A 14,179-nucleotide genomic window follows, 5' to 3' on the forward strand; every position below is an offset into this window, starting at 1 on the left:
ATTTCATTTGAAATTTATAAACTCGTTCAATAAATTCAATATTACATGAACACTCGTGTCAGATCCTCTATATATCGATGATGGGCTACCTCAGGGATCACCACTTAGACCCTTGTGTATGAGTATACTTATTGAATTACTGCGGAGACAATTTTTAGGTAGTCGATGATGGGCTACCTAAAGGATCAGCACTTAGACCCCTGTATTTTGTAGTTTTTGAACTGACACCGTTGCTTAGACCCCTGTATTTTGTAGTTTTTGAACTGACAACGTTGCTAAGACCCCTGTATTTTGTAGTTATGGAACTGACACCGTTGCATACATCACATTAAGTTATTTCAATGTTATTTGTTCATAATATCGTCAATCATATACAAGTTAATTTCCATTTACTGAAATCTAAGATTAATACTTATTATAATGTAATAAGTTGAAACAATTTCCTCATATTTTGATTTCTATATTTCATCAAATTCTCAATGATGAAACCAGTTTACTTTAATCGCCATACAGGTAATTCAGTAAATCATCAGAAGTTGTTTCCCAAAAAGTAAGTTTTAACCGAAAGCTTGAAAAAGATAGGTTGTCATTACCAGAGACATATAAAGTGTATACGTCACTGTCATTACAAATGATTTTACGGAATTTTGATTATTTTGAACATTATTTTAGTTTAAAAAATTAATGAACACATGTCATGCGACAAATGAATAAAAGGAGAATCATTCAACCAAAGTGAAAACATAGTCTTCCGGATCATAAATACCACAGTCATTATATACACTGGAAACTCTTTACTTCCGACCCCGTTTCTCCAGAATTTCTCGGACATTTAAACCTGTGACAGTGTGCTAAATTAATGTTAACAGATCTTTTAAAACGCCAGACAATGAGTTATCTCCAAAGCCAGTGTCTATGATTGACTTTTATGTACCAGATTACCAGGTAAGAAATTATTTAACCTCTTGAATACAGCAAAGATGTCAAGCAATTTTTAATGCCGCTTTTGTTCCTTTGAACAATAAATTGTAATTGTCTTGACACTCTATATTCTTTCAGTTAATCAAAAGCTTATTGTTACTGTATGTGGATACCTTGGGAGTATTTGTCATGTATTTATTTTGCGCATTTTTAAAGACCGATTAACATGTCGAAGTAAGGTAAAACTATCTACTAGGGGGAAAGGGCCTGATAAGACGTCAACTTCGCCGGGTAAAAACATGGTGTTGCTTCGTAAGACGAATTATATGTCAGTAATGCTCTTGCAAGTGTGAAAGTTTACCAAAATCAGTTTAGTACTTTTTTTTTTTAAGTTTGCGTTCATGTAAATAAGTGCTGGATGATAGGAAAGATCAATGTGTACAGCCCATGGTCTTTTAAGAGCTATAATAAATTGACAGTGTCTATTGGCATGAAATGTGTAATTCATTACAAACGATTGTCGTATTGACGGAAAACTGGCAAGGGGAGGCAACTCTGATATTTAAACTAACCACAATTTACGCAGTGTCCCGTGTGGCATTTAGTAGTACGCTATACATTTATTACAACATCCGGTTCATAAACACGTGAGTTGTTCTTCTGTGTCTCTCGCAATATATTCTTAATGTGGGTATCAAGATGTCGTCCACAGAAACACAGATGAGATGTTTAGAATTAGATATCCTCCGTGACCAGAAAAAACCAGACGAAGGTTTGTAGGATTGTGTTTTGTGATTGTATCGACCATCGTGATAATTAAACCCAGGCATCTGCATCTTTTATGTAAACATGTGAAAAAAAAGGTTCCTTAACCTACTTTCAGTGATGTAACAGTCTAACTTAGGGGTTGTATTGAATGTATACTGTAGTGTATCAGAGATATGTGTTTTGTTTGAATAAACACGGGCCCGAAAGTGCGTTTATGCATCTGTTATATGTAAATATGTGAAAATATAGAATAGTCTGCCTTCCCTACTATATTGACATGATAGTAGGGTAGGCAGACTATTTTATAATTCAACATATTTACAAACCAGATACAGGTGCCTGCTGTTAAAACTGACCAAAATATCTAAGTGGCAATTTTTTTCTCGTCTTCCTGAATGATTAGCAGCTCTAAGAATATACTCTTGTCTATATCTTTTTCTTTTATATGAATTTTCATTATAAGTAAAATAAAAAGATCATGTTTTCGAACAATAGTACAAGAAATGGGGACAAACATGTTCATGTCATGTTTACACTGATACAGAAGAAAGAGAAATGAAACGTCTAGACAGGGATTCGAACCTAGGACCCTCCTAACTCTAGACGGATGCTCTACCTTGTTGCTGACGATTGACCAAGTCCAGGCGCGCTACATTCCTCCCTCCCATATCTAAGTGTTCGCCCCTGAAAACACAACTATTTACAACCCAGACTTTGGTATCTCTTTGCCAAGCACTCACCCAGGGGTTGGCAAGCACACCTGCTTGAAATTTTGTACCACAGAGCATTAAATGTGATGACCCATTTTCCTTAGCCATTCATCTGAGTAAATGACAATTGTACATGTCAAGATGTTTAAGAAGTATTTTGTATTTTGTTACATTTCAACGTATTAGACTATTAGTCAAATAGTACATGTAACAGGAAAGAGAATATATAGTGTGCTTCCACTGGGGATCAAACCCTCGATCTCCAGGTTCCTAGTCGAACGCTCTACCACTGAGGTAAAGGGAAATTCCCTCTAGCTTGTAGCTAGAAGGCAACCTTAATCCTATTTACAATCAAAACCTGCCACATATATATGATATATAACAGTAGATAGGAAAGAAACATGCAAGCAGTAAGGTGCCAGTGCCATAGGTCTTTGTTGTTGAAAGTTGAGAAGTAAAGTGTTGACTGTACATGATATTATATGTACATTTATGAAAGTAGTCTTGGTATTTTTTTCAGATCAACAATGCAGAGAGCTTTTCAAGTACATTCTTGATGGAAAACATGAAAGTGCATTAAGCCATTCCATTGCTGAAAGAATTTTGAAGAGAAACAAAGGCGTCAAGAACTGCATTGAAACCATCATAAAAGAAAACGTCGACAACTTTTTTAATGATTTTGCAGAGGAAAACAGATTTTCCAGGTAAAGTGATCATGATGAGGTTAATTGGCAATTTCGTTTCCAGAATAGCTATGATCAACTACTAGGCACTTGAACCCATATGGCTAACATATCTCAAATTAATTGTGGCCAAATTACAAAAATAAGCATCTGCTGTTTCCTAGTTACCCATCATTTGTATTGCACTGAAGATGTCTTGTATTAAAAAATCATAAAAAAAAATATGAATAGACCTTTCGAATAGGTTGTTGGATCTGGCAAAAAACAAGTTGTGTTAAATCCCAAATACCAAGAATTGTAAATTACCAAACAACTCCCTTGTTAGGGTTAAATGTAGTCTCTAGTGCCCTTTTTTATCAAGTCTAGTTCTAGTTATTTAATCAGATTTGCCAAAAAGTATTTCAGTGATATAATCAAAATAGTATTTTCAGTAAATAGAGAAATACATTTGTGTGTAGCAAATTTGGTACTCTTTTTCAAAACAGGCCTTTCAATATTAGCATGACAGCACTGATATTCATTTTCCAAATAGATCAAAGGTTACAAAGAGTTTCCAAAAATTATCCAACTGCTTAAATATATAGCAATATAAAAAATATGTATATATGATATGTGAAGCTTTTTCAAATTGTTTCCCTTTTTAGGGAGAAAAATAAGGTCACAAAAGTGTTTTTATCAAAGATAATCCTTAACAATTGGGTCATAGATTTGTTATTGAAAGAGATGTAAAACTAATACCTGACTTGTCTGTTGCAGTGAGCTTGAGTTACTCTGTGTGGCCATATCCTGCTTACAGTTGTTTGTACAGGGTAACTGGACTGGGCCACCTCTTCAGTCTGTGCCATCTGATTATCTTCCCGAGATTTTTTCTTCACCAGAACAGGTTGAGATAATTTCTTTTTTGCTACCATTTAGAAATTCTCTATGTTAAAATGCCATCATGTTAGAAAGTCAAAAAATAATTTCATATTCAAAAAACACTATAGAAGGTAAAGCCTCACTGTGGAGTTGGTGCCAGATTTTAACTGTATTAGGTTAACCTTCTAGCTTCGGGCTTGATGGAATTTCTCCCTACCTCATATGGTAAAGTGGTAGACTGGGAAGCTGGGGGTCGCTAGTAGATCCCCAGTGGAAGCACACTACTCTCTTTCCTGTAATAAATGGTGACTGTAGCCTGTGGTATCTGGGCATTAGAACCTGGGTTGAAATAATATTTGAGGGCAAACTTATTTGAAAAGGGGGAGTAACATCAAAAACATCCATCAATAAATGTGTTCAAGGACATTCTAAATCACTGTTCTTGTTATTTAAAAACAAACAAAATTGCAGCAATGTACAGCAATTTGTCATCATTGTTGGAATATTCCTCAGATCCATTTTAAACTAATAATTTATTACAAATCAGATTCCATGAACAGAAATGGATCCATAAGTATGTCCATGATAGATAAAATAAAAATTGTACAGAATATGTCACACTATATGATCGTTTAGCTTAAGCAATGATTTGCTTTGAATTTACATATAACTTCTTTGGAGCAGAGTATAAAGATGAAACATTTGTACCGGTAGCTATTTTTTGGATGAAGGGTGATCAACTTAATGATCGAGGCCTTTTTTCATGATCATAGAATTAGAATTTGTTAAATAGTGACTTCATAAGAACCATAAAAACCATTAAATAGTTATTTGTATGATGTATATGTTATATTGAACTTAACTAGGGGTACAGATCTATGTTTGTTCAATAGGAGCCATCATGTTGTTTCTAGAGCCGTCATCTTTCACATTCACTATAATCATTATTCCTGCATAACCATTCAAAATGATATTTCCTAGTCTTTGTGTTTTTTTCTGACTTCTCATGGATTTATTTTTTTATGTATATATAGACCTTTTTTTTTCAAATGTAAAACAGAAGAATAGATTTGAAAAAAAAATGGTTAGTAAAAGACCTTTGGACCTCTTGTTTTCTGAGCAGATGTTAAAATAATATGAGGGAATTCTTTTTAGTTTAAAAAGCTACACAACTATGTTTTGGAGGAGCTGTCTATGGATGGGGAGCCAGTCTATGATAAATGTCTACGTATTGAACTGTTGTTTGTGGCCCGCTTTATCTTGCTGGATTGTAGAGAACATCTCAAAAACCTTCAGGTATGTACATACTTAATGTTACCTCAACAAATCCACATATGTTTATCAGGCTATATTGGAAACTTAGATCAAACTGGAGGTATTTTCTCATGAATGATAACATTCAAAGAATGTCAAATGGAAAATGGTCTGAGGTTTTCTCCCCATGTGCTGTTCTCTAATGGCCGATGTTTTAATTACAGACAGCAGACTGGTGGCTGTTGAGGTGTATCTCTGTCCTACAGCAGGTGTTGGATGATAGATCTCCTACACTAAAGGAGACGACACTAGAACTCATAGACAGAGGTAAGAAGGTTCCCAGGCATTCATCAGTACAAAGGCTACATCATTTGTATCCCAAAATAATTAAAAATGCTCTCTTGATATTAAAGTCAAACTTCGATGTTTCGAACTTTACGGGACCTTCAAGAAAAATTTGATACGTTGAGACTCCAACTTACAAATGTTGAATTTCTTTGAGATCCTGTATATATACTGCATTAGACTGACTGTGATTGTAAAGTGACTGAACACAAGGCAAGAGATTTGATTTGAAAAATATATAAATATTGGATTTAATGTACATAATTAGAAGAAAAAAAGTTTCATCTATTTATTGTAGTTTGCATGTATAAATCTTAAAATGACCCTGGTAATGTTCTTTTAGAAGACATTATTGTGTACAAATGTAGTACATTTTTTATACAATTTATTTTCAGTCTCAAAGTTGGAACCATTACTTACAGATGACAAAAGCAGGTAAATCCTCCCGTCCTGCTAAGTTAGATCTGTTAAATTGAGCATCTGTTGTAGACTGCATCCCTAAGTAATTAACTTCTTGTTGATAATGTTCTCTGTGCTGGTTTGTCTTACTGTAAAGCTGGTTTTCCCACTGGTTCAGTATATTGTGGATTTACAATTTACATGATTCATTTTACACTACATATATTATATGAATCCAATCTTGTTATAAATTTTAATGCTGAAAACGATTACATTTTCACCTCATTTTATTTTTTACCTCAATTTTCACCTTTGAACAAAAAGTGAATTCAACACTTAAGAAATTAGTTTGAAAAAAAGTAAAATGTTATTTTACAAAAAAAACCAAGAGGGCAGAAATATGGCTGGTGGAAAATGTTATGGTTGATTGTATACTGTTTCCTGGAGAGACAAATATGTTCATGGAATGCATTGTTTTTGCTGAAATATATATTGACCATGAAAATGAAGAAAAATGATATTATAAAAACACAAAATAATAAGAACCTTTTTAGTATACAGAAACAGTATGTATCATTTGAAAAAAAAATGAAAAATGAAAGTTAATTTCCAATGGAGCTCCTCCACACTGGACTTATTTTTATTCTAGCTGATATAAAAATTAAAATCTGGCCATGCTAAATGTTTACCCTTTGGTCTTGAAAAACTTGCAATACTCAGTGTCATAATCTCTAATATTTGAGACTTAACTTGTCATACTTATTGTACAGTAATTGTGTTACAGAGATCTTGCCACACAGTTCCGACTGGAAGCAGGATATTGTACCATGTACTACTACGAGTACAATATGGCTCATGAACATTTCATGGCAGCCAAAAAAAATGCTGGTCTGGACATTGAATTAACAGGTAAGCTATTGAGATCTACAGGTACATGTAGAATCTTTGTAAAACATCACTAACAAAGTAGGGAAGAGTTAATGTTTTTACCTCATTTCTTATTGCTCTGTTTTCTTCTTCCTGTTTTGCCATGAAATAGTCTGCACATTTCGAGTGACTTCTGGTTTCATATATTTTGATAGAAATTTGCTTGTTGATTATATTACAGACACTAGTTAATTGAAGACAGTTAATTTTATGTTTCAATGAGTGCTATAACATTTATAATAAGCCACCACTTCAAGCTTGTACCTTCAACAGCTGTTTGTTGTATCATTCCTTTTCTACAAAATATTTTGAAATAAATTTTCAGTATACATGGAATAATATTTTTATTTTTTTAAATATAATCCCCTGACAGTGTTTTTCTGGGGCCTTTTTTTTCGGTTGGATAAAGGGCCCCATTTCCTATTTCATATCTATACCTAATTCCCAAAATTTGCAGTTTACTGCTGAAATTTTCCTTCCCAATATTGGTATATTTTCTTCCCAAAACGAGATATGAAAAAGGCCCCATCCCAAAGTAACAGAAAACGCACTCCTGAAAAAACACTCTTGAACAGGTGCTGGGAATGGTGAGAAGCTCTAGATGAAATGAACACTAATAACAATATATGTGTTTGACTTGACTAGGTGCCATGGGAAAAAGGACCCGCTTCCAGCAGGATGCTAAGGCTCAGCTGGTACTTAAAGTCAAAAAGGATTCTTTGCAGGCTTCCCCATGTGGAGAAGAGTTAATACCATCTCCAGAGAATATCATCTTGCCAAAAGTGAGCTAATATTACTGATATTTTACAGTTTATAGAAAAAACAACATTCTGTAAGTGATGCCGATGGGGATATTATCAAGTTAATGGTTATCGTATGGTGCCCATAAACTATGAGCTCAACATTGATTGTATCACCACAATGTAGACATAATAATTATTTTAATATCGGGTAATAATGAAATGATTATATTAGAGTTGTCCCCATTCCTCTGAAGTCGTTCTTACAACAAAAATGTTAACATATATCAGGAGGGTTTAAAACAATTTTTTGACATGACAGGTTTGTTATGGAACGTTTTACTGACTAGATAGTCTGGTTTGTTTATTTGCACTTTTATACCAACTATTTCCCAGATGCAGCATTCAACATTGTTCTTAAGTCAGATTCCGAAAGAAACTGTAAAACACTGTTGAGTACACTTACCTCTATTAAGTATTAGTGTATGTTGTAGAAAGCATTAACAGTTTGTTCTGTCACTGTTCAACCACAGGACCTACTCTTAGGTGATGAGACAGTGCTTGAAGCCATCAAATTTGAAGATGATGAACACTTTGCTGACACCATTTCACCAGTAGACCAGGCTGTAGTTGTAGGGGTGATGTAAGTGGCCTCCTGGCAGTTCAGTCTGACATTTGTCCATAAAATTCACATAAAATGCCATTTAACATAATTTTGAATACCAATGCATTTAAGTTGATTTTTTTTTAAATGTAGCACTGAATTAATACACTAAATGAAGGAAATATTCAATTTGAAGATTTAATCATTAACAATATATCTCACTAAATGTAAGGTTATTACATATTTTCATACAAAATACAATGTATCACGTTTTGAAGGAGAAGACTTGAAAGTATACATGATCCGGATAAGACAAGGATGATGTACTATATTTAAGAATCCCTGTATCTCTGTCAAAAACTATGACTATATGCACTGGAAACTATTCTTCCAGCATGAGTATCGCTTTGATAAATCATTTCTGAATAGAAAAAAATATCTTGTCTAACTTCAATATTTTTTTTATATGAAATGAAGAAACATAAAAATGATCTAGCCACGATTTAAACCGAGGACCTTTGATCATTATACGTTCTTCGCTCTAGACAGCTGAGCTACCTGGTCAACAGGAGTACACTGGTCCAGTCACGCTGCAGTTATAGCCAAACAGATATCAACGGGAGGATAATTTATGTATGGAAAACTACAGTTTTAATAATTCTATAGTGTTTTGTTAGAATGGGACAGGAATATTTAAGAGAGGAAATGCTATGATAGATATCCAAACCTTACCAGTATAGCTAGGAGTCAATAGTCACAGTGTGTTGTTTCAGTGGGACAGGGATCTTTAAGAGAGGAAATGCTATGATAGATATCCAAAACCTTACCAGTATAGCTAGGAGTCAATAGTCACAGTGTTTTGTTACAGTGAGACAGGGATCTTTAAGAGAGGGAATGCTATGATAGATATCCAAACCTTACCAGGATAGCTAGGAGTCGAGATAAGACAGGGGATGGTTTAGCATTGTTAAGCTTTATCTGGTGCCAGGAACTGGAAAACACAGAAACAATTATAAATGTCAAAACTCTGATGTTTCAGGGAGGACTATAGACGAAGCCGGGCTAGCTATGAAAGACTGACAGAAGAGGAGTTAGAGGCCTATACATCTGTGAGTGTAGTGAGACACATTGCAGATTTACGTTATACATAATTTTAATCACGCACAATTCATTTAGAAACAACTTAAAATTATATAAATCTCAGAATCGTGTGAAAGAGACATCTATATATTTTTGTTAGGAATTATCTGCTAGTATTCTGATGTAAGGATGAATTAATATTCCTGAAACAAATAAGTATTCAAAGAAATTTTAGACAGAATCACTTCCGTATGCGAGATTTGTGACAGATGTATGGTAATTTTATATGTTGATGAAGAAAACTTTGTTGATAGACATGTATTATTTTGTAGTGTAACAGGTTTTTTTGTGTTACACTTCGCTGTGTAAGTGTTTGAGTTGTGTAAGAGTGTCACGATGTGTTGTGTATGTAGTGTGTTATATGTACAGGTATTGTGACATTCTAGATGATATGATTGATGTGTTTTAGTGTGTGCTGGCCCAAGTGAAGTGCTGGTCAACATCTGTTCACTGCCTGGTCTTAAGGTCAACCTTACAGAAGGGCAGCTGTCGGCGCGTGGAAAGATCCATGATGCAAGTTGAGGTGAGTGTAGAAATTCAAACTTATTACATATCATAAAACAACTTTATATTACATTCCAGGAGATGTAGGAAAGGAGTTTAATACAAGCAATATTTGATTAGACTTTAAGTAACTAGGCTTAAATACAATTGTAAACCTTTTTCTATTTTACACTGAGTCATGTACCCCCATTACATGAGGCCTTACTATTGACACCTGTCCCCCCCCCCCCCCCCCCCCCCCTCTCCCCATTGCGTTTTGAATTTTCACTGACCGCAAGCTTAGTCATGAAGCTCCCCCAATGCATTGTGAATTGATTTTGTCACCTATACCATTGTGAGCCCTGAGATATTTCACCATTAGTCACAAGACCTTCCATAGGATAATGATTTTATCCCAAATTTCATCAGGTGGTCAACCAAAGTATTGTGAACCAAAGCCCAATCCTCCCACCATCCTTACCTATTTCACATTTAGTCATGAAGTCAACCATAGGATTGTGAACACGTACTATTAGCTATCTTACATTTAGCCATGTGGCCGCCCACAGGATTGTGGGTTGTCACCTATCCCACACTGAGACATAAAGGGCCCTGACAATGCTTTTGTTACAGGAGATAGTTAACCAGATAAATCGACCAGAACCTCCAGCCCAGCACAGACTCCACCTGTTTTACTGCCACAGAGTTCAATCTTCATGGATGATCAAGGTAACTATACTGCTCATTATGTGGAGACAAGTTATTATCCATTATATCAATATATCAAATACATCTATATATAACACGGATTACAGACACTTCTGTAAAGCAAGTCATTTTCTAGACTGATATTTAAAGAGAATCGAATCTACCATTAATGAACCACATTGGAATTCATTTTTCATATATTAATCTATCCTTGGCTGAAAGCACATGCAAGATATTTAATCTATATTATTTTTGATACAATAATTAAGTCAAGTTGCATTGTTTTGCATCATGTGTGTGTATTTTGTCCTTTAACCTTTTTGTTTGTTTTATGTATACATGTGAGAGTATTTTGTCTTACTGTCATATGCATGTAGATATTTTTATTGTCTTTTGTATATACATTGTGTTTAATTTTGTCATTTTAAGTAGTGTATCTATTTTGTCTTGTGTATTTACAGTGTATGTATTTCAAATTTTAGTGAAAATTATTCAATGTAAAACCAACAAATAAAATAAGGTATCTTGTTTATCAATTAATCATTGTTTGTAGGTACACCTTTTTAGGAAATTATCTTGTTTACGCAAAAAGAAAAAGAATGTTTTTAGAAACATAATTGATGCTTGAAATGCCACAGATAATATTATATAACAAATTGTTGTACGAATATAATGTTTACAGAAACATAGTGGGTGCATAATAGATGTTTGAAATGTCCCAGACAATGTTGTATAACAAACTGTTATGTGAATTCAATGTTTCCAGATGGACCTTGCAGATCTCCTATTGAGCATTGGAGCAGTGGGATCTGCCCTGGATGCTTATGAACAGTTACAGATGTGGGAACAGGTCATTGCTTGTTACAAACGTCTTGGCAAAATGGAAAAGGTATGTTATATGGTAGGAAATTAATGATATCTGATATACTACAATTGTTTTTTTTACAAAATGGACTTCTAATAGAAATTAAGTGATAATGAAGATAATGCATGAAAGTTAACATAATTAAACCAAAATGTGATGTGTCATTGCACACACAATGACCTCCATGTCTGCAATTATCAATTATGGAGGCAAAAATTGGTCATTTATATACATTTTTACACCCCACTCCCCCACACTAATTTTTCCAGTGTTGGGATGGTGGGGCATCATAACTTCGTCTTCCCCCTCTTCTTTGTGAAAGGGGGTTAAAAGGTATGCATGCCAACTAATGAATATTTCCAACATGACAGCCAGACTTTGAAGATTATCGCCTATTTTTACCCGGTGTGTTTAACTTTGATTTCGTTGACTGTTTTCAGGCTGAGGATGTGATCAGAGAACAGTTAGCAATAAAAGAAACAGCAAGTCTGTTGTGTTATCTCGGTGATGTGACAAGGGACATTACTCATTATGAAAAAGCATGGGAGTTGTCCAATCACAAAAGTGCCCGCGCTATGAGGTGTCTGGCATATCACTACTTCGCTCATGAAGATGTAAGTCGGTCTGCTGTCGGTTAAGTTGGGCAACATATTGTTGCACATTACCTTAAGAAAGTAGGCTGTATATACTATAACTTGTTAACTATGTATTACTATGTATTAACATTATAAGAGATGAATTTGTTCCTTACGTTTTACCTGCCAATTCTCCCTATTGTGGAGGGAGGCTCTTAATTTTGGGCCAAAAAATGGAGCATTTTCAATAAAGGTTGCCATTTAAAGTGTTTTTTCCACCTAGAGTGTATAGAACATACACATGGAAATTTCAAAACGTTGGCAAGTATGCAATATGTTTGCTCTTGATAACTCTTACTTTTAAAAATCTTTAGGTAAAGTATAACTTATTTCTTCAAAACACATAAACAGCATCCAATCGGTTTTCCATCAAAAAACAGCATTCATAAATTTTAGTTGATAGCTGAAAAGCCAATTAATCGTGAAGAAAAAACTGTTAATACTAAAGTTGTTAATACAACATACACTTCAAAACCTTATAATCTTAGTGACAAAAATTTCATCTTGTACATTTTCAAAAATGTAAAACTTCAGAATTTAACTTGAATGTATAGAAAACCTCAAAAAGATCAGCCACAGACAAGAAATACAAAAACATTGGTAAATTTTAGATATGTTTTTAAAAATAAGATTATGAGATTTTGTGTTAACAGCTGATTAATTCAATCAGGTTTGAACCAGATCAAGGATTCGGTAATTGTTGACTGAAATTTTTGTTTAAATAAAAAAAACTCAGCCTTCAGTATTTTATCTTGTTTAACTCATACTTTTATTTCCTTTTCAGTATGAAAAGAGCTTGGAATGCTTTGATAAATCCCTGAAAATTAACTGTCTACAGGTAAGGTTGTTTTTATATGTGATTGTTTTGATATTTTATTCAAATTCAAGCTATTGTAAGGGTTTAAACAAATAAAATTGCAAGGTTTTGATTTTCAATGATGTTTGCATTCAAATATTTCTAGAGAAAATACAAACCAAACATTTAATTACATAATGAATTCTTCCTTACTGGAGCACTCTATATGGTACATGGTCATCACTAGGCCTGAAATCTATGAGAGAAAAATCTTAACAAAAAAAACAAGTAGAGTAACTTTTGGTTTTGTGAAAGCATCTGTCAGTGTCGTAATTCCAAATTCAATTTTAAAATCAGGACTTTGTGGATGGGCACTCTGCAAATTATCAGTAACTGACCTATTCCAGGTCTGCTTCGTAGCAGTGATTGATCATGATCTGGTCCAGATCTGTTAGGGGAGGAAAGACCACTGTTCCTCTATAACATCTTAATTCATTTTCTGTCTTTTTCTACAAAGGTGCCCGTCTGGTTTACCTGTGGATGTACCGCTCTGTCAGCACAGAAGTATGAAAAAGCTGTGCATGCCTTCAAAATGTGTGTCAACATTGATTATGATGTAAGTATTATTACATAACTCCAACAACCCAGGTGGAGTTTACATTGGTCTGTCCAACAACCCAGGTTGAGTTTAAATCGGTCTGGGGTGGATGTTTCGGTATCTGTGCTGTAGCATTCAAGTGAGGTGGCACTATAAATGATATCGTCGGAATCATGGTCCCACTACAAAATAGCACACATTACATCTCCAGCACACATGCAGGCATAAACACATAGGGAGATATGAGCTAGGTGGCATAGGACTAGTAGTTAGCGCCTGATGAGGCAGCTTCTGAGAGTTTCTCAAAATTGTATTGATAAATGCATATGGTAATTGTATTAATTGTATATCCATGTACTGTAAAGTGCTTGGGAGTGGCAATGATAGCTAGATAGGGCGCTATATCAAATGTTGTATATTATTGTTATTATTATGTCAGTTATTTTAGGATGATTTTATACATGATCTGACCAAAACTTATACCAAGAAATGAAATATCCTCAGATTTAATATTTTTTTCCTGATATGTATTGACTAGGAAAACAGTGAAAATTTGAACTAGACAAAAACAAGTTTAACAGTAGTCAATACTATATACATGTATCAATACAAATTGAACTGTTGCAGAATTACGAGGCTTGGAACAACATGGCAACGGCTTATGTCCAACTGAAAGAAAGGTAAGTCGCCACATATTGTTGATGGGCAGAATTGTATCAGGAAAAGATTTTGGGAGGGCGGGCGG

The 14,179-nt window shown here is 34.3% G+C and overlaps 1 protein-coding gene across 1 annotated transcript in view; it reads left to right on the forward strand.

The window, feature by feature from the left end:
* The first annotated feature begins 1,614 nt into the window (after positions 1-1,614).
* The window catches only part of LOC110441523 (tetratricopeptide repeat protein 27-like), an 18,995-nt gene continuing 6,430 nt past the window's right edge, over positions 1,615-14,179 (forward strand). The window contains exons 1-17 of the mRNA XM_021484696.1: positions 1,615-1,693; positions 2,920-3,103; positions 3,839-3,965; positions 5,096-5,236; positions 5,419-5,521; positions 5,935-5,974; positions 6,723-6,847; positions 7,511-7,647; positions 8,139-8,248; positions 9,249-9,318; positions 9,759-9,872; positions 10,466-10,561; positions 11,307-11,429; positions 11,846-12,019; positions 12,825-12,878; positions 13,354-13,452; positions 14,062-14,114. Coding sequence (XP_021340371.1) covers positions 1,621-1,693; positions 2,920-3,103; positions 3,839-3,965; positions 5,096-5,236; positions 5,419-5,521; positions 5,935-5,974; positions 6,723-6,847; positions 7,511-7,647; positions 8,139-8,248; positions 9,249-9,318; positions 9,759-9,872; positions 10,466-10,561; positions 11,307-11,429; positions 11,846-12,019; positions 12,825-12,878; positions 13,354-13,452; positions 14,062-14,114 — 1,823 coding nt within the window. The 5' untranslated portion in view covers positions 1,615-1,620. The remainder of the gene's footprint in view (positions 1,694-2,919; positions 3,104-3,838; positions 3,966-5,095; positions 5,237-5,418; positions 5,522-5,934; positions 5,975-6,722; positions 6,848-7,510; positions 7,648-8,138; positions 8,249-9,248; positions 9,319-9,758; positions 9,873-10,465; positions 10,562-11,306; positions 11,430-11,845; positions 12,020-12,824; positions 12,879-13,353; positions 13,453-14,061; positions 14,115-14,179) is intronic.

The sequence above is a fragment of the Mizuhopecten yessoensis genome, unplaced genomic scaffold, assembly GCF_002113885.1.
Source record: "Mizuhopecten yessoensis strain PY_sf001 unplaced genomic scaffold, ASM211388v2 scaffold716015, whole genome shotgun sequence".
Lineage (NCBI taxonomy): Eukaryota > Metazoa > Mollusca > Bivalvia > Pectinida > Pectinidae > Mizuhopecten > Mizuhopecten yessoensis.